Here is a 20,944-nt window from a genome sequence, read left to right as displayed (position 1 = left end):
GAAATGTACCCCCACCAAAAAAAAAAGAAGCCTTCTGGTTTACATTTTAATTTCTTCCCCCCAAAAAACGTATGGCCATATTTTAACCAAACTTAATAGGAATCATCCTTAGGCAAGGCAGATTTTAGTTAGGACTTCAACTGGGGTACGTACCTCTAAGGTAGTCTGCAAGCACAAACCCTGGTCAGTCGTAAAAGTGAGTCTGCACTATAAGACTACCATAGGCCACTGACACAACCAGTAGGTAGCTGGGCTAGACTTCTCTCAAGGCACAATGATTTGTTGATAAAGTGTCAAATTAGGGTCTGTGCCTGCAGACTACCTCTAAGGGGGCTTGGGGTAGCCTTGAATATATATGCACCATGCAGACAGGAATGCGATCACAACAAAGTTTAAAATATGTGCAGGCGCGAATCTTGAAAACTGTCAAATAAATTGTAGAAATTTTTCCATTTGAATCAAGAATATCTCTTCAAAATGCCGGGTTACCCTCATTTTTTATTTCATAAAATTCATATTTTGATAGATCAAGAAGTGTAGATATGATGATTTCATACCAAATGTTGGTATGGATTCTGGCTAAACATTGTAGGAATCATTTTTATATGAAGAAGACTTAACTTTATACATGCCCCTGCTGGGTACTTGGGAGCAGCACCCTCAGATTGCCCTACTGTTTCAATAAATGCTATGTTCCTGGTGCAAAAATGGGATGGGAGTTAGGTCCCTTATTGTGGGGCCCTACTGGGAGTTGCACCCCTCCCCCATCCCCCCACTCCTCTCCACTCCACTTTCCTAAAGTCGTTTGCATGTATTATGAAATTTCTATGTATTATCTGATTGTTATACTCATTGTATGTTTTCCGATTGGTCAAATAAATAATAATAATAATAATAATGGCCAGATTTTCACCAAACTTGGTAGGAATCATCCTCGGGCAAGGGAGATCTAAAATTGTTCAAATCGGGTACGAAAACTACGTACTTCCCAAAGTTCCTCATTGGCAGTAATTCCACATTTACTGCTTCTTCTTGAAAACCCATGGCTGGATTCTAACCAAAATTAGTTTGAATCACTTACAGGAAAGGGAGATCTAAAGTTGTTAAAATGGGGTATATTACCTCCAGGGGGCTTGGGGCAGCCTTCAATATTCTTCATCCGAACAGCGCTGTGAGCATGGCAAAATTAACTACTACTACTGCTTCTACTACAACTTCTATAAACTAGTTACTAAGTACTACTCTTAACCACTTCTCATACTACTACTTCTACCATATATTTTCCCAGTATGTACTTGAGCAAAAATAAAACTTACCAGATAATTTTGAAAATGAAACAATGTGGGCAATTCAGATTGACTACTGTTTTTTTCTTGTTATTTAATTGCGCTTTCACTTGACCATTGTCCATAAATGTGTTACTGTATAAGTGTGGACATTACCAATACTATGTTTCATTACTTAATGTAGGTTCACCTACCATTATTTTCTTCCAGATCGTGGCTTGTTCTTCTGACTGACTCAATTGATTTGCCAAGATGCCTGTAGCACTAAGTGAGTGGAGGGTCCGAATCGGAACATTCGTTCATTGGATTAGGGAGTATGAGGTTCAGGAGAGGAGAGAAAGATTGCTTAAAGAAAGGATTCGTAGACTGAAGGTTCTTTGTGAGAGACTTAAAGCGAAAAGGGATGATTCTGGAGAGGGGTTGCAAAATGACAAAAGCAGACAAAATGGTCCTAATCCCAAGGGATGTCCTCATCAAATTGCGAACATCCAGTCGTCAGGAAACTCATCAGACATCAAGGATTTACTAACTTCATGTGATCAGTGCATACAAGATTTATTAACAGCAAGTGATTCTCATATCAAGGAGATACTCACCCCTTCTGAAACATGTATTAAACATTTGCTGACACCAACTGATTCAAACATTAGACATCTGCTCTCTCTAACAAATTCTTGTAGGAAGGACCAACATACAGCATCTGACTCTCATGTTGAAGATCTTACCATGTTTACATCGAACTATTCACACATCAGGGAGTTGATTATACATTCTGATTCATGCTTCCGAGAGCTACATATGTCAGCTGATGCTGGTAAAGATGATATGCTATCTGATTCTGACGTCAAAGATTTACTAACACCAAGAGACTCTGCCATCATTGAGATACTTCAGCCAAAAGATTATTGCACTTGTGAGTCACTTACTCTTAGAAATTCTAGCATCCAGGAGTTACTTACACCTACAGATTCTTACATCCGGGAGTTATTATCAGTAAATTCTCACGTCCAGGAAATGTTAACTCCAAGAGATTCCTGCAAAAGTGAGTCACTTACAACAGGGGATTCCTACACCAATGTGTTATTAACAATACAAGATTCCTACACCCAGGAGTTACTGATTCCAAGAGATTCCTACACTTGTGAGTCACTTTCACCTAGAGATTCTTGCATTCAGGAGTCATCAGTGAATTCTCACACCGATTTGTCACTTTCAGCTGGAGATGGCTACATCCAGGAAATGATTACTCCAAGAGATTCCTACACAAGTGAGTCACTTACAACAGGGGATTCCGACATCCATGAGTTATTTACACCAAGAGATTCTTACATCCAGGAGTTACTAACCCAAAGAGATTCCTACACTTATGAGTCACTCACACCAGGAGACTCCTACACTAACGAGTTAGTTCTACCAGGACATTCCTACACCAATAAGTCACTGAGGCCTATGGACTCTTACATCCAGAACTTAATTGCACCCAGAGATTCTTCCATCCGGGCATTGTTAACAACAGATTCCTGCACCAGTGGGATACTTACACCAATAGATTCCAACACCAAGATAACACTTACACCAGAAGATTCTTACGTCCAAGAGGTATTGACATCTAGAGATTCCTACACCATTGAACCGCTTACACAAAGAGACTCCTACATCCAGGAGTTACTTAAACCAGGACATTCCTTCACAAATACATCACTTACGCCAGGGGAATCATACATCCAGGAGTTATTAGCACCTAGAGATTCCTACACCAATGAGTCACTTACACCAGGACATTCCTTCACCAATACATTTCTTACCCCAGGGGACTCCTACATCCAGGAGTTATTAGCACCAAGAGATTCCTACACTAACAAGTTACTGACGCCAACAGATTCCTACACTAATGAGCCACATACACCAGGAGACCTTTACATCCAGGAGTTACTTAAACCAAGTGATTCCTTCACCAATACGTCACTTACGCCAGGGGAATCCTACATCCAGGAGATATTAGCACCAAGAGAGTCCTACACTAAAAAGTTACTGACGCCAACAGATTTCTACGCTAATGAGCCACTTACACCAGAAGACTCCTACATCCAGGAGTTAATTACACCACAAGATTCCTATACCAATGAATTACTCACACCAGGACATTTCTGCATCAATACATCACTTACGCCAGGGGACTCCTACATCCAGGAGTTATTAGCACCCAGAAATTGCTACACTAACAACATACTGATGCCAACAGATTCCTACGCTAATGAGCCACTTCCACCAGAAGACTCCTACACCCAGGACTTCCTTACACCTACATCTAGATGTTCTGACATCCGAGAGTTACTGACACCAAGAGATTTATCCACCAATGAGTCACTTACACAAGGAGACTCCTACATCCAGGAGTTACTTACGCCAAGAGATTCCTACACCAATGAGTCACTTACACCAGGCCATTCCTTCACCAATACATCACTTACGCCAGGGGACTCCTACATCCAGGAGTTATTAGCACCAAGAGATTCATACACCACTGAGTCACTTACACCAGGAGACTCCTACACCCAGGACTTCCTTACACCTAGAGATTTCTACACCAATGAGTCGCTTACACCAGGACATTCCTCCACCAATACATCACTTACGCCAGGGGACTCCTACATCCAGGAGTTATTAGCACCTAGAGATTGCTACACTAACAACATACTGATGCCAACAGATTCCTATGCTAATGAGCCACTTACATCAGAAGACTCCTACACCCAGGACTTCCTTACACCTACATGTAGATGTTCTGACATCCGAGAGTTACTGACACCAAGAGATTTATCCACCAATGAGTCACTTACACAAGGAGATTCCTACATCCAGGAGTTACTTACGCCAAGAGATTCCTACACCAATGAGTCACTTACACCAGGCCATTCCTTCACCAATACATCACTTACGCCAAGAGACTCCTACATCCACAAGTTATTAGCACCAAGAGATTCCTACACCAAAGAGGCACTTACACCAGGAGATTCCTACACCCAGGACCTCCTTACATCTAGATATTCTGACATCCGGGAGTTATTGACAACAGGTGATTCCTCCACGAATGAGTCACTTACCCGAGGAGACTCCTACATCCAGGACTTCCTTACACCTAGAGAATCTTACATCCGAGAGTTATTGACACCAAGAGATCTTAACACCAATGAGTCACTTACACCAGGAGATTCCTACATCCAGGAGTTACTAACACCAATAAATTCCTATACCAATGAGCCACTTACAGGACATTCCTACACCAATAAGCCATTTACTGGTGTTGAACTTGAATCACCTAGGCAAGGGGACAACAAAACTTCACCTACATCTAGCTTAGACAGTGATGCCGTACAGCATGGACCCTTTGGTGGAAAGGTAAAGCAGGCTTTCTGATCGTTTGTGTCCACTACTTTTTTATTTTATTCTTCTTTATTCTAATTGAACTGACATTTGAGAAAAACAATCAATGTGTTATGTGTAGATACATGTGTAAAGGTAAATCTAAATCATGACTGCACCGCAATAATTGCTCGTTGGTAAAGTTTGAATATTCGAGCCAGTGCCCTAGTAAGAAATACAAGGAATTTATAACACTAATAGAAGTCCTTCGATTATGATATCCTAAGAACCAATAGCAACCGGAACCCAAACCATAACTCTATAGCTTCAACAACTCTGAACCCCAAATAAACACTTCATTGGAGCAAATGTCTGATATACTTAAATTGCTCCTTTGGATTAATCACCTATCAGCTAATTTAATGGAAATACATGTATTTCCTACTTCATTTGAAATAATTTAATATGTGACATAATTTAAACATGCCCTGTAGGCCCTACACTTATTTTTTCCTAGATTATTGGACTAATTGTATCATTTAATTTGCAGGAGATGGCAAATACATCATCAAGATCATCATGCCACAAAACAGATAGCTCAAAAGGAACAGTTGATGTGATGTTATCACAGCAGCCATACCTGACTGAGTTACTGCTTGTTAAAGCGGGAGATGTGGAGCTCAATCCGGGTCCTCTTCACGGGTAATACAATTAAAAATATTATGAATTAGCACATACACCATGCACCATGTACACAGGTAAACAGGCACACCCACGCATACGTACACTCACCTTGCACGCGCACAACCATTTTATATATTTATTATATATTTATCTATGTATTATATATCATACATACATACATGCAGGGCTCAATTAATTTTTTGTCCAAGGGGGCTCTTGAGCCCCCGTGAGCCTTCTCATTATCATTTATTTAAGTCGGCATTTTCCCTCACAACAAAAAACTTCTCCATGTCAGTTTGGTCCTTAATTGTGCGATCGCCTCTAGCTCCAGCAGATATGGGGCGGCCCCGTGCACACCGGTACTACCGGCACAGCTAGTAGCGAATCTTCGCTCAGCGACGGACAGACCTTCTATGACATGGGAGCACTCAGGGTTTACAGCCGTCGCACACAGACCGCCCTTGTTACAATAAGCAGTTTCGCTTTTTGGTGAACACGTACGTATAGTGAACTCAGTACGTATAGTACGGAGGTATTGCATTGCAATGTCAATAAGCTATTTTCGTAATGTAACCAAATTTAATGCATACGTCTTTGTGAAGTGCCTCGATACAAACTATTTCATTCACCTGATAAGAATAATAGTATTTCAATAGACAGAATCCAAACTGCATACATTAGATGTTACCTGGTTGGAAAAACATTATGGCTTGCCCTACCTTCATATATGCAGTTTGCATTCTGACTATTGAAATACTATTATTCTTATCAGGTGAATGAAATAATTTGCATTGAGGAATTTCACAAAGACGTATGTATTCAATTTGATTACCGGTACATTATGAAAATGGCCTATTCCCTGACAAGCAATACAGTACAGACAGGACTACACGACTAGCACAACTTGTCACGTTGTTATAGTTAAGAAACAATAATCAAAAGAAAAAACTTGCTGAAGAGCCGTTCACGTTGAAATTAGTCATCCTTCGTAATAAAACGATAAAGTTCTCATACCATCTTTGGTACAAGCTCGCTGATTGGCTGTTGATTCACTTGGGGCGTCATTGAGAACGACTGCAGGTTTGGCAAAAAAAACGTTTTGGATTTCAGTACCTCAGCGGTCACCCTGCTGATACTATAGTAGCTTCTCTATTTTGCAAATGAACCACAGTTTTTTCGGCCACGTTGAGCTTGCGAAAATTCCCTAGCATAGCCACTGCTGACGGCCGCACTGCACTGCGAGCTTCCGTTGTTTGTATTGTTAATACTCGTGGAGATGGGAGATATAGCGCCATCTTGCGCCGTATAAGCATACATTTTTTAACAATATGGCGGCCTCTAGACACCAAAAAATTTGAGCAAGAAATCATGCACGCTAATCTAACTTCCATAGTTCAATTTCATTGGTTTAAGGTTTGAAAGTTATAACAGAAAAGACAATCTTTATTTTGTAATTCAATGGGGGCGATTTTTAATTTTGCAATCGCCCCCGTGAGCAATCTGACGGAGGCGATTATGTAGCTCACGGGGGCGAATCGCCAGTGTCGCCCTGTGTATTTTAAGCCTTGTATACATGTATATATATACGTAGTAATAAATATAGAGTTCACAACATCATAAAGGATACAAACAAGAGGAGCATGGTTTTACCTTCACAAGCGCTTCTGATTTATTCTCATCATATGAAGTGATGACGAGCATAAATTGAAAGCACTTGTGAAATTGTATCAACCATGTCCTGCACATCTAAGCATGTAATATTTTGTTACTTTATGCTTAGAAATAATGAAACGAAATGGATTTGTTCCTCCTTTTCATGAGCAAAAAAATGAAAGTATATATTTTCTTGAATTCATTGATTTTAATCTACTTTTCTCCTTTTCTTTTTTTCTTTTAGATCGATAGATAGTGCACTGCAGGAGAGTGAACTCGTATTGCTCGCTGAAGAAGTTCCAGTCAATTGCTACAATAAATTGTGCATTGGTCTTGGTATCAGCTTCTCTCAGAGCCAGGATGTACTGACCCAACATCATTTGAACTTCCCAGGAGCTTTGATCCAAATCTTCTACAGATGGAAGGTCAGGCAGAGAGATGGCACCAATTGTAGAGCACTTCTTGGAGAAATTCTTCAAAATGCTGATATGGTTGTACTTCAGACGAAATTATTGAAAGGTAACTTTGCCATTGTATTTGTAACTTATTTTTTGTTCCATAAATGTCGTCATTTCATGCATGATAACGAATAACATTTTGATACACATACAACGGACAGTGAGAAGAGATACAAAAGCATGAATAATTTTATTCACATTAAAAACAAAATTTATCAAATTAAACATAAAAAGGAGAAGTATTATCAGCCGAGAACATTATTGCTTAGGCGTGCAAATCTTATTCTCTTAAAACTACTTTACTTTATGTGCGAGGTAACAACATGGAAGAAAAAAGAAAGATTCAGAACTATGTCCCAGCCTTGCTTATTATTAACAATTTTACATAATTTTCAGACTTATGCTCAAACGCCGCCCCCACCCTGCCAAAGTAGCTAGAGTTCACTGTTTTGAATATGGTATGTGGACATTTTTAAAATCATGGAAAAAAGGAGAAAGGATCATAACTATGTCCTAGCTTTGCTTGTTTTTACATAATTTTCAGACTTATGCTTGACCCCCCCCCCCCCCCCACGAACCTGCTAGAGAAATTCACAGTTTTTAATATGCTATGTGGACATTTTTTAAACATTAAAAAAACATTAAAAAATAATTAACTGAACATAAACCGCTCTTTTATCTATGTAATTTTATTTCCGTTCTTCAGGTGAATATCTTACATCTGGAACCCCAACGTCATCAATAGATAGTGCACTGCAGGAGAGTGAACTTGTATTGCTCGCTGAAGAAGTTCCAGTCGACTGCTACAATAAATTGTGCATTGGTCTTGGTATCAGCTTATCTCAGAGCCAGGATGTACTGACCCAACATCATTTGAACTTCCCAGGAGCTTTGATCCACTTTTTCTGCAGATGGAAAGTCAGTCAGAGAGATGGCACCAATTGTAGAGCACTTCTTGGAAAAATTCTTCAAAACGCTGATATGGTTGTACTTCAGACAAAATTATTGAAAGGTAACTTCGCCATTGTATTTGTAACGTTTTTTTTGTTACATGAATGTCGTCATTTTATGCATGATCACAGAGGTACATGATAACGATAAACATTTTGATACACATACAACGGACAGTGAGAATAGATGCGAAAGCATGAATAATTTTATTCGCATTAAAAACACAATTTATCAAATATAACTTAAAAAGGAAAAGTATTATCAGCCGAGAAAATTATTGTTCAGGCGTGAAAATCATATCCTCTTACAACTACTTCACTTTATGTGTGATGTGTTAACATGGAATAAAAGAGAAAAATTCAGAACTATGTCCCAGCTTTGCTTATTATTTACAATTTTACATATTTATCAGACTTATGCTCAACCCCCGCCCCCACCCTGCCAAAGTAATTCACTGTTTTGAATATGGTATGTGGACATTTTTTGCTAAAATAATTAACTGAACATAAACCGCTCTTTTATCTTTGTAATTATTTATTTCCGTTCTTAAGGTGAATATCTCACATCTGGAACCCCAACGTCATCGATAGATAGTGCACTGCAGGAGAGTGAACTCGTATTGCTCGCTGAAGAAGTTCCAATCTACTGCTACAATAAATTGTGCATTGGTCTTGGTATCAGCTTATCTCAGAGCCGGTATGTACTGACCCAATATCATTTGAACTTCCCAGGAGCTTTGATAGAATTATTCTGCAGATGGAAATTCAGGCAGAGAGATGGCACCAATTGTAGAGCACTTCTTGGAAAAATTCTTCAAAACGCTGATATGGTTGTACTTCAGACAAAATTATTGAAAGGTAACTTTGCCATTGTATTTGTAACGTTTTTTTTGTTAAATGAATGTCGTCATTTTATGCATGATCACAGAGATAACGATAAACATTTTGATACACATACAACGGACAGTGAGAATAGATGCGAAAGCATGAATAATTTTATTCGCATTAAAAACACAATTTATCAAATATAACTTAAAAAGGAAAAGTATTATCAGCCGAGAAAATTATTGTTCAGGCGTGAAAATCATATCCTCTTACAACTACTTCACTTTATGTGTGATGTGTTAACATGGAATAAAAGAGAAAAATTCAGAACTATGTCCCAGCTTTGCTTATTATTTACAATTTTACATATTTATCAGACTTATGCTCAACCCCCGCCCCCACCCTGCCAAAGTAATTCACTGTTTTGAATATGGTATGTGGACATTTTTTGCTAAAATAATTAACTGAACATAAACCGCTCTTTTATCTATGTAATTTTATTTCCGTTCTTCAGGTGAATATCTTACATCTGGAACCCCAACGTCATCAATAGATAGTGCACTGCAGGAGAGTGAACTTGTATTGCTCGCTGAAGAAGTTCCAGTCGACTGCTACTATAAATTGTGCTCTGGTCTTGGTTTTAGCTCATCTCAGAGTCAAAATGTACTGACCCAACATCATTTGAACCTTTCAGGAGCTTTGATAGAATTATTCTGCAGATGGAAAGGCAAGCAGAGAGATGGCACCAATTGTAGAGCACTTCTTGGAGAAATTCTTCAAAACGCTGATATGGTTGTACTTCAGACAAAATTATTGAAAGGTAACTTTGCCATTGTATTTGTAACGTCTTTTTTGTTACATGAATGTTTTCATTTTATGCATGATCACAGAGGTACATGATAACGATAAACATTTTGATACACATACAACGGACAGTGAGAATAGATGCGAAAGCATGAATAATTTTATTCGCATTAAAAACACAATTTATCAAATATAACTTAAAAAGGAAAAGTATTATCAGCCGAGAAAATTATTGTTCAGGCGTGAAAATCATATCCTCTTACAACTTCTTCACTTCATGTGTGATGTGTTAACATGGAATAAAAGAGAAAAATTCAGAACTATGTCCCAGCTTTGCTTATTATTTACAATTTTACATATTTTTCAGACTTATGCTCAACCCCCGCCCCCACCCTGCCAAAGTAATTCACTGTTTTGAATATGGTATGTGGACATTTTTTGCTAAAATAATTAACTGAACATAAACCGCTCTTTTATCTTTGTAATTATTTATTTCCGTTCTTAAGGTGAATATCTCACATCTGGAACCCCAACCTCATTGATAGATAGTGTACTGCAGGACAGTGAACTCATATTGCTCGCTGAAGTAGTTCCAGGCGACTGCTACTATAAAGTGTGCTCTGGTCTTGGTTTTAGCTCATCTCAGAGTCAAAATGTACTGACCCAACATCATTCGAACCTTCCAGGAGCTTTGATTGAATTATTCTGCAGATGGAAAGGCAAGCAGAGAGATGGCACCAATTGTAGAGCACTTCTTGGAGAAATTCTTCAAAACGCTGATATGGGTGCACTTCAGACAAAATTATTGAAAGGTAACTTTGCCATTGTATTTGTAACGTCTTTTTTGTTACATGAATGTCGTCATTTTATGCATGATCACAGAGGTACATGATAACGATAAACATTTTGATACACATACAACGGACAGTGAGAATAGATGCGAAAGCATGAATAATTTTATTCGCATTAAAAACACAATTTATCAAATATAACTTAAAAAGGAAAAGTATTATCAGCCGAGAAAATTATTGTTCAGGCGTGAAAATCATATCCTCTTACAACTTCTTCACTTTATGTGTGATGTGTTAACATGGAATAAAAGAGAAAAATTCAGAACTATGTCCCAGCTTTGCTTATTATTTACAATTTTACATATTTATCAGACTTATGCTCAACCCCCGCCCCCACCCTGCCAAAGTAATTCACTGTTTTGAATATGGTATGTGGACATTTTTTGCTAAAATAATTAACTGAACATAAACCGCTCTTTTATTTATGTAATTATTTATTTCCGTTCTTAAGGTGAATATCTCACATCTGGAACCCCAACCTCATTGATAGATAGTGTACTGCAGGAGAGTGAACTCAAATTGCTCGCTGAAGAAGTTCCAGTCGACTGCTACTATATATTGTGCATTGGTCTTGGTATCAGCTTATCTCAGAGCCGAAATGTACTAACCCAACATCGTTTTAACTTCCCACATGCTTTGATCGAATTCTTCTATGGATGGAAGGTCAGGCAGAGAGATGGCGCCAATTGTAGAGCACTTCTTGGAGAAATACTTAAAAACGCTGATATGGGTGCACTTCAGACAAAACTAATGAAAGGTAACTTTGCCGTTGTATTTGTAATGTCAATTTTGTTACATGAATGTCATCACTTCATGCATGATCACAGAGGTAAATGATAATGATTAACATTTTGATACACATACAACGGACAGTGAGAATACATACAAAAGCATGAATAATTGTATGGGCATTAAAAACACAATTTATCAAATAAATCTTTATTAAAGGAAAAGTATTTCCAGCCGAGAAAATTATTGTTAAGGCGTGAAAATCATGTCCTCTTACAATTACTTTACTTTATGTGTGATGTGTTAACATGGAATAAAAGTGGAAGATTCAGAACTATATCCCAGCTTTGCTATTATTTACATAATTTTCAGAATTATGCTCGCCTCCCCCCCCCCCCACCCTCCACCCTGCAGGAGAATTCACTGTTTTGAATGTGGTATGTGGACATATTTTACAACATCAATTAACAAAACGTTTACCGTTCTTTAATTTATCTTTGTAATTTTATTTTTTGTTCTTAAGGTGAATATCTTACATCTGGAACCCCAACCTCATTGATATATAGTGTACTGCAGGAGAGTGAACTCAAATTGCTCGCTGAAGAAGTTCCAGTTGGATGCTACAATAAATTGTGCATTGGTCTTGGTTTCAGCTTATCTCAGAGCCAAACTGTACTGACCCAACATCATTTCAACTTCCCAGGGGCTTTGATCCAAATGTTCTGCAGATGGAAGGTCAGGCAGAGAGATGGCACCAATTGTAGAGCACTTCTTGGAGAAATTCTTCAAAACGCTGATATGGGTGCACTTCAGACAAAATTATTAAAAGGTAACTTTGCCATTGTATTTGTAACGTCTTTTTTGTTACATGAATGTTTTCATTTAATGGCAGGATCACAGAGGTACATGATAACGATAAACATTTTGATACACATACAACGGCCAGTGAGAATAGATACAAAAGCATGAATAATTTTATTTGCATTAAAGATACAGCTTATCTACAAAACTTAAAAAGAATTATTATCAGCCTAGAAAAATTATTGCTTACGCGTGCAAATCTTATCCACTTAAACTTCTTTACTTTATGTGCAATGTAGCAAGATTGAAGAAAAAAGAAAGATTCAGAAGTATATCCCAGCGTTGCTTTTTTTTAAACATAATTTTCAGACTTTAATATGCTCGACCCCCCCCCCCACCCCCGCTAGAGAAATACACTGTTTGATTAACTTTTTTGGACATATTCTACAACATTAATTAACAAAACAGTAACCGATCCTTTATCTATGTAATTTTATTTCCGTTCTTAAGGTGAATATCTTACATCTGGAACCTCATCGTTTGGTAAGTGTACATTACACAATTTACACGAAAGATCATTTTTTCATCGAGGGACTATCGTGTCTTATCAATAAAAATTACATTGTGTATCCGTCCCTAATAAGAGCATTGATCAAAGTTATGTAAATCATCTATTCATAATATATCTATAACGTACCCTCAAAGACTGATAGTACTTGCAAGTTTGCCCATAACATTCCATTTCCAATGGGTGTGTCCGAGGATGTGGTAAAATCCTGTAGTTATTTGATTCGTTCCTATATTTACACCCAAAGATGTCAATTAACGTTTCTATACACGTTAGGCTTTTAATATCTGTGTCCTTATTTGTAACATCTGTTGAAATAGATATTTCGTTGAATTAACATAAATTGTTTTCAATCTCCGTACAGATCCAATATTGGATACTTCCCAACCATTCATGACTGAAGCACAGGTTCTCCAGTGTGGGGAAGACTTGAAGATATTCTATCGCGAACAGATGTGCAAAATCAAACCTGACCCGCTTGAATCCAATATCATCTTCGACTTCGAACAAATTTACACGAACTTAACGCTTCTCAGGAAAGAAATGGGAATAATGAGAACAGAAAGGCCAGAAAGGCCACTGGATTACACTGATCTTCTTACTACAAAGATTAATGGGGTACTTCCTAAACGTCTTCTGGTTGAAGGTGAAGGTGGCGTAGGTAAAACAACCTTCTGTTCGAAGATTGCATGGGATTGGTTCAATGGATCTCCAGAGTTTCAGCGCTTTAGTTGGGTTCTGGTTATACCCCTGTGCAACATTGTCAAGGGTCAGACAATTGGCGATATTATGAAAAACTACCTCTCTGACAACAATGCTGTAAACCCTAAACAGATCGATAGTTACATACTGTCTCAACCTACAAAGGTTCTGATTGTACTTGATGGACTCGATAAGTATGATGGAGACCTCTCTGCCGAAGAAAACTCAGATATTTCTCAGATTCTACGATTTGATAAATTCAAGCAATGCATAGTTCTGGTGACAACAAGACCATGGGGGGCGGATAAGATCAAATCCAATGAAAGATTGCTTAGGTCGTATGCTTTCATTGTAATAAAAGGATTTAGTACTGAAAATGTCTCAACATACATTAGCAAGTACTTTGTGGACGATGAAAAGGCGGGATCAGAACTAATTCGGTTTATTGAAGTGAATGATGTAATCAAGGAGAACATGGCACCCTTCCCAATTTACTTAACCATGCTTTGCATCTTATGGAAAAATTGTGACAGTGAGAAACAAGAAACCATACGCAGACTGAAGACATTTTCTCAATTATTTGAACAAATGATTATGTTTCTAAGAGACCATGACATTTCCAAAGTGTTTGATCTGGACAAGGAAATGGAAAATACCAAGCTTTGTTTGCAAAGAATAGGATCGATTGCCTTCTCAGGAATCCTGGAAAAGAAATTGGTTTTTAGTGAGGAGGACTTCAGCTCGTGTAAGGAAGCCATGGAGACATGTTGCAGAATGGGAGTTCTAAGTCGGGAAAATCAAAATGTATCCAGATGGCAAAGAACTTTGAATCCTTCACCGCGTATAATCACTGGTGTCTTTTTTCCTCACAAATTATTTCAAGAATATGTTGCATCTGTTTATCTTGCCTCTCTATATGACACAAATCGCGAAGAGTACAGCAGGTCGATGGGCAAAGTACTGAGCAAGGACCCACAAGAATTCCGTTACCTCTTGTATTTCACTGCTGCCCTGGGAAAGGAGGTTGGACTTGATATTGTCGAGAAAATACAACAAAATGATTTCGCAAATGTACAACAAAGAAAAAGAAACAATGATTTTCTAGCAGATGTCGCTTTTGAAGCATATAACAAAGACGTGGCGAAAGTAGTAGGACAACAGATATTTGCAGACGGGAGAATACTGACTATCGATAAAGACATGCCTGCTCACACATTTTCTGGTTATTTATTCATCATGGAACAGCATGGAATGGTTTGTTTTAATTTTAGTGCGTATAACGAAAGTCAACATTGAATACCCGCAGTAAGAAACGTGTGTAAATTTCCCTACAAATAAGTACATTTTGACATGCCTATTTTGTGTAAATACATGTATCCCTTTTGAGAATTGACACAAGGGATGCAGTATATCAAACCTACTTACTGCCAGCCGAAAATGGCGTGCTCCTTAATACAAAAAATGTTAGGCTTGGCCATATCATAGGGCTGGGCATACAAGTTAGCTGGAAATGCCATCTCCGGCTGCTTGATGCAAGTGTAGGGAAGATATACTTATGATTATTATACAGAACCGGCCAGATTCTGGACGAGATCACCTTGTGCTATAGTTATAACCATATAGGTATATCATACAGTGTTTTTATATTTATATATACAAACACTGTATGATATACCTAGGCCTGTATAACTAGTCAGGATCATTAAAGCAATAAGAATTCTATAGTAATTATAACATGTTTATGTCTATTTCAGGAGACTTTGGTGTTCAGAGACAGATCATGTGGCCAAACTGTATCGCGTGACCTAGCAAATGTCCTATTTGAATCGAAATCTTTATCAAGATTAGTTTTTTATCATACAACATTGGATGATGACTTCTATCAGTTAATGCATAAACGAGTTCCTACAAAGACGGTAAATATATAATTATTTAAACAGAATACTAATGATTACAATTCGTCTTTATCAGACAAATTTTAGACATGGTACAGTGTAAATAATACTTTTATTTTTGGTTCAAAAACGTTACTCTGGGACGTGGGACGTGGCACGCCGGAACCAGTTCAATTTTTTTCTTCTGGGGGGGGGGGGGGGGGGGGGGGGGGGGGTTGGGGGGGGAGGTTGAGAAAAAAAAGTAGCGTGGATTCTTCTTCTTTTTTTTGGTCTCCGACATGTAGCTACGTAGACTACCTGCATATCTCCCCAAACAAGCACGTTTACCTCTTTTAACATATAAAATAAAAATAAAATTTACAGATTTTTCAAAGTACAGAACAAATGGGAAGGGAGCTTGCAAAATGCGTCACACAGTTTCCCAATTTGTGTTTGATAGATTGCGACTTCATGTTTATTTACAAATGGAATTCGCATAAACTTTCAATGACCTGTCTCTCTCATTTTTCTGCTGATATTAAAACCAACTTAACATCGGTGGACTTCCCCTTTTAAAAAAGTGAAGCCAAAATGCCTGTCACCATTTATACGTAATAGGGTTTTTTTAATAAAGAAGTGAATGAAAAGGATATTACAATAAAACAGGGTGACTAGTAGGGGAAAAACAGGAAAAGCGTTTATGAGTATGTTTTCTTTGAGCAATTATGAAAAACAAATCTGAAATGGGCCGTAAGATATCTATCTTTTGGGGGAAAAAACATATATATCTGCTTTATCAACAAAAAGTTTTCCTTTTCATTAGAATGGGAATTTCTGTCTGTATGGCATTGTAGAACATGACTAATCTGCCATTCTTTTTCATACAAGCTTTTCTTATTATTTTTAAAGGTGGAGAATGTACACATCATAACTTGAGTCTTGTATCGTATGAAAAGATTTATTGATAATACTCTACTTAATTGACTTTACGCACACAGGTAGGTAAATCCTCAATCAAAGAGCTGGTTGTAGATCATCAATTCCTAAGTGGTCTACAGATGTATAATAATGGTGACATTAATGTCACAGTTGAGGACCTATTCCCGAGCTTGAAGCAATTGACTTTCACCACTCTTCATACTGTCTCACCTGGAGTTGTTAAACAGTTGGCACATTCCAGCCTAGAAGTGTTGTTTATTGAGCATGGTGAGGAAGGGAGTAAATTAGTTCCTCTCATTGGAGAACCTGCTTCACTGGGGCAACTTTTCTCCACTTCATTCCCACAACTCACCTGTCTGACCTTCCGAGAGCTAGTAATGGGCAACATACGCAGTGAAGCAATACTACGTAATCTAAAGAACCACCTACATTTGAAATCAATAAGGTATGTTCAGGGCCATGTTTGCAGAAATTATCAATATATCCACTGATATTAATGATTATTGATAATATTACTACTACTAATAATAATGATCATGATCATAATAATAATAATAATAATAATAATAATAATAACAATAATAATATTTATGGTAATGATAATTATTGCAATCATGATAATAATACAAATCAATAAAGAATTAAATTTGTATTTAAAAAAAGGATAGGCCTATATATGTAAAGACAAAAATGCCAAAAAATAATTAAATAGTTTTGATTTATGACAGCAATCAAAATTATCCCAAGAACAATTATTACGGGTAAGAGTTGTCTGTTTTCAACAGCGTTGTCAATTATTAAATTGTTTCTATCAGAACTATTTGAAGGTTCGGTGCTAAAGTGAAAGGGACTTGAAACGGATATGAACTGCATGATTAAGTTCATCTTGATGATTAAACCATTGTCATTGGTGTTCATCGCTACATAGCTACCTAGAATATTTATAATAAGATTTTTTATTTCACATCTAATACTATGTTCGTTTTAATCAATTATTTTTAACTGTTTGAATTGTAAACGAAAAGGTATTAACAAATATTATAAAAAACCTCAGTAGCTGGTATACAGTGCGTATACAAAAAAAGTGTACCCAACTTTGGTAGCTTCTAATTAAAGAGTTATAACCTATGTGACCTTGAATCATATTTCATTGTAAAGAAGAACTGAAACTCTGTCTCATGATACCATTTTCATAATTGTGCTACCAAGGATGACTGAACAGCAGGCTTTTAAAAAGTATTGTCAAAATCCTCTTGTACCAAGTTTGGGCTAAAGTAATGAATGTGGGTCAAAAACCATTATGATCTCATTCAAAAATTAAGAGCTCATTTGTTTCAATTGAATATTAGGCAGTTGAGAAAAAAAGGTGTTAATATCAACTCAAACTCAAGGAAATGCTTATTACAAGCACAATTTATGATATTCTCTTTGTTATGATGATTACAATCTTGACTTCATTCGCTTCTTTCCTTGTTTAAGGTAACCTTCTCATTGAGTGATACAAAATGGATAAGGTTTATTTGGGATGTTATCTTTTTTGTAATAAAAGCTAGCCTGTCAATTTGTCTGATATTTATCATCATAATGTGCTCTTTCTTGCATTTAGGCCTAGTAACCTTTGAGTTTCCATACGCTATACTAGATAAACACTTTATGCTCCTTATGCGTGTGAGATGGCGCGGTGGACAAGAGAGCAATGAGAACTTAGATATCATGAGACAAGTAGTTAGTAGGCTGTGTAAAATAATTAAAGGTGATCCTGTGGATTGAAACAAGGAACTGTGAAAGCCTTGACAAATTGCATCATTTTAAACAATGAAGCACTGAAGCACGAGTCACAATTTAACTTTTAAAAGGATTTAAAACCAAAGAAGCACATGCATATGGCCTGATCCACATTGGTTCCTTTAGCCCAAACTTGGAACAAGGCGATTTTGACAACACTTTTTAAACCTTAATGTACTGGGCTATTTTGAGCACCTCACTGACTGGGGGGGGGGGGGGGGCTGGGAGGCCCCCCCCCCTTCTATGATCTCGGCCGCATAAATTATGAATACGCATTCATGAATATCAAATCTGGAAATATATAGGGAACTAGAATCATTACAAAAATTGTCAGACTCCACCTTTTGAATGTTAATTGGAACTCATTATTCATATGAAACTTCTTTTCTGTCACAAAATAGATATTTTGATGTAATAAATAATGATAATTTATGCAAATTTGATGCGATTTTCAAATAATTATTTTCTTTTGTAGTTTATTGTTGTTTATTTCTTATTACATGTATATCTATTGTTCTATTTCTAATGTATTCTTTTGTTCTGGAATACATCAAGTTACTTTGAGAAACATATAAAAGCAATTTCATATCAATTCATATCTCCCACTTAGGAAGAAATGCATCTAAACCTGTATTCACATTTCTGCTTGTACATGAATATATGCAATTCTAGCACTTTTTGATGACATGCGCATACTAATTGTTATGTAACACCTTACAGATATATCCGATTTCGACGAAAATGGTATCAAAATGTGCGTAAGACTTGAGGGAAAAAAGTCATGAAACAACGATTCAAAATTCCCAGCGGTTGGGGCGCAATCTTTGGCCCCCCCCCCCCCCCCCCCAGTACAGTAAGGGTTAAAGACCCTGGTGCTCATTCACCCCTCGGCAGAAATAATAGGGTATCATTGGACAGAAAATAAGTTACTCTTCATGATGAAATCAATTTTAAAGTTGGATTGGTTATGACTTTTTAATTAAAAGCTACCAAAGTTGGGTACAGATTTTTTTTCTCTTTGATACGTGCTGTATAACCTGTTTGGAAGGAATTAGATAATACTCATATATATTATATCACATAGTATTATATTCTTCTTTAATTCCGTTAAACATTCAGTGATTCAAAATGTTTAAATATGTACGTTCCTTTTACATATATTTTGTATAGTATCATTAGCTGTTTTACGGATGATGAACTGGACCCCCTTGCTGAACAAATAACTACTGAGAACAGGATGAAACTAACACTTCAACATGACAAGGTAGCGTCTTTTTTCATATCTACTATGTTGGCCCTAAAGAAGTTTTAAAAGTGAAAATATGATAATTAAAAAGAAGTTTACCCTGATATTCTGTTGGTTTTGATAAGAGGAGGAAATTAGTAAAGGTTTATTCAAAATCTGATAGAAATATAATAGAAACAAATTGACAACGCTATGAAGGTTCTTGCGAGGCCCTGTACCATTTGCTCTGTACTATAAATGTATTTTCTGTAAAGAAATATAACACATGTCCCCTGCATATAGTAATTGCACATATATTTCTACACAAAGCCTGTATGAAAAAGAAATTCTTTAATCACCAACTAAGAAATTGAAATGTATTATTTCTTATACAGCGCAAATGGAAGAGGAGACCAGGAAGGACATCAGATATCATGGTGTAAATCCTTACGTAATACCTATTGTTCAGGGGGGGGGGATGAATGAATAGATCATCCCCCCCTGAACAATAGATTTACAACAAATTTACGTCCATGTCAGATATACACGTATCAAATGTCAATTATCATTCATGTTCGATGCAAAATACAAATTTAAAAGCGTATAAATTGTCAGACACTTGGAGAAATTTGGCCAACCTCCAAAATTTTCAAGCATATTGACAAAACTTCATTGTCATAAGCCGAATTAATTGGAAGTTTAGATATAAACTGTATGATTTGCGTCTTATAGAAATCCCATGAAACTTTGCCCTACTTCAGGTTTTTTAATATAATAAATCAGAATCTCTTCTTTTCAACAGACACAAAGGTCATTATTTTTTGGCAGCAGTATTGGACCATTAACAATGGATATGATAGATGCACTTTGCCATCGAACGTGTGCCCGTCAGTTGGTAGGGTTTAACTATGGCGTAAAGATTGCAGGTGAAGAATCTTTTCCAGACTTTCATGGCCGAGAGGTGGATTCAAAGGTTAGTGAAGCAACGAAGCAGATTTCTTACAATCCCATCCCCCCCCCCATCCCCCTCCACCTCTCTCTCTTCCTCGACCATAAGAGTTCCTTTACTTGCTTACTTTATTCTCCCATTTCCTTTTATTTTCACTTCTTTATAATTTGATGTCCTTTAAAGGGATCCGGTAACTTTGTCTCAGATTCTGAAACAATATCCGGGATTTAGCTCATGCTGCTATGATAATTATAAACCTTTATGTCAGTCAGGAACTCCATGACTTTTACAAGCCGATCGCCTGTCTGATTATCAAGATATTTATGATTGAAATTACAAATTTTCAAAACCGTTCGCCGGACGGTTTTCATAACACTACAGTCTATTGGGGGAAACGAGTATGGTAAAACCGGTCACTCACAGATTTTTACTTTTTTGAGGCACTTCTTGATCATTTTGAAGCGCGATTTTTTTAGGGCTTCAATATTACACCATATC

At 37.1% G+C, this 20,944-nt stretch overlaps 1 protein-coding gene across 1 annotated transcript; it reads left to right on the top strand.

Moving 5' to 3' along the window:
* Positions 1 to 1,503: 1,503 nt before the first annotated feature.
* On the top strand, positions 1,504 to 19,940 carry LOC105441383. Its single transcript, XM_030987468.1, has 15 exons — positions 1,504 to 4,685; positions 5,200 to 5,351; positions 7,231 to 7,505; positions 8,151 to 8,387; positions 8,947 to 9,069; positions 9,734 to 10,039; positions 10,530 to 10,835; positions 11,326 to 11,631; positions 12,127 to 12,432; positions 12,915 to 12,947; positions 13,337 to 14,928; positions 15,429 to 15,590; positions 16,547 to 16,932; positions 19,443 to 19,536; positions 19,893 to 19,940. Exons 1-15 carry the CDS (start codon positions 1,539 to 1,541, stop codon positions 19,938 to 19,940), a joined length of 7,473 nt encoding a protein of 2,490 aa, XP_030843328.1. The 5' UTR covers positions 1,504 to 1,538.
* Positions 19,941 to 20,944: the final 1,004 nt, after the last annotated feature.

The sequence above is a fragment of the Strongylocentrotus purpuratus genome, unplaced genomic scaffold (genome assembly GCF_000002235.5).
Source record: "Strongylocentrotus purpuratus isolate Spur 01 unplaced genomic scaffold, Spur_5.0 spur5_scaffold_16, whole genome shotgun sequence".
Lineage (NCBI taxonomy): Eukaryota > Metazoa > Echinodermata > Echinoidea > Camarodonta > Strongylocentrotidae > Strongylocentrotus > Strongylocentrotus purpuratus.
Note: the sequence above shows the minus strand (reverse complement) of the source record. Positions and strands in the feature narration are given on the sequence as shown.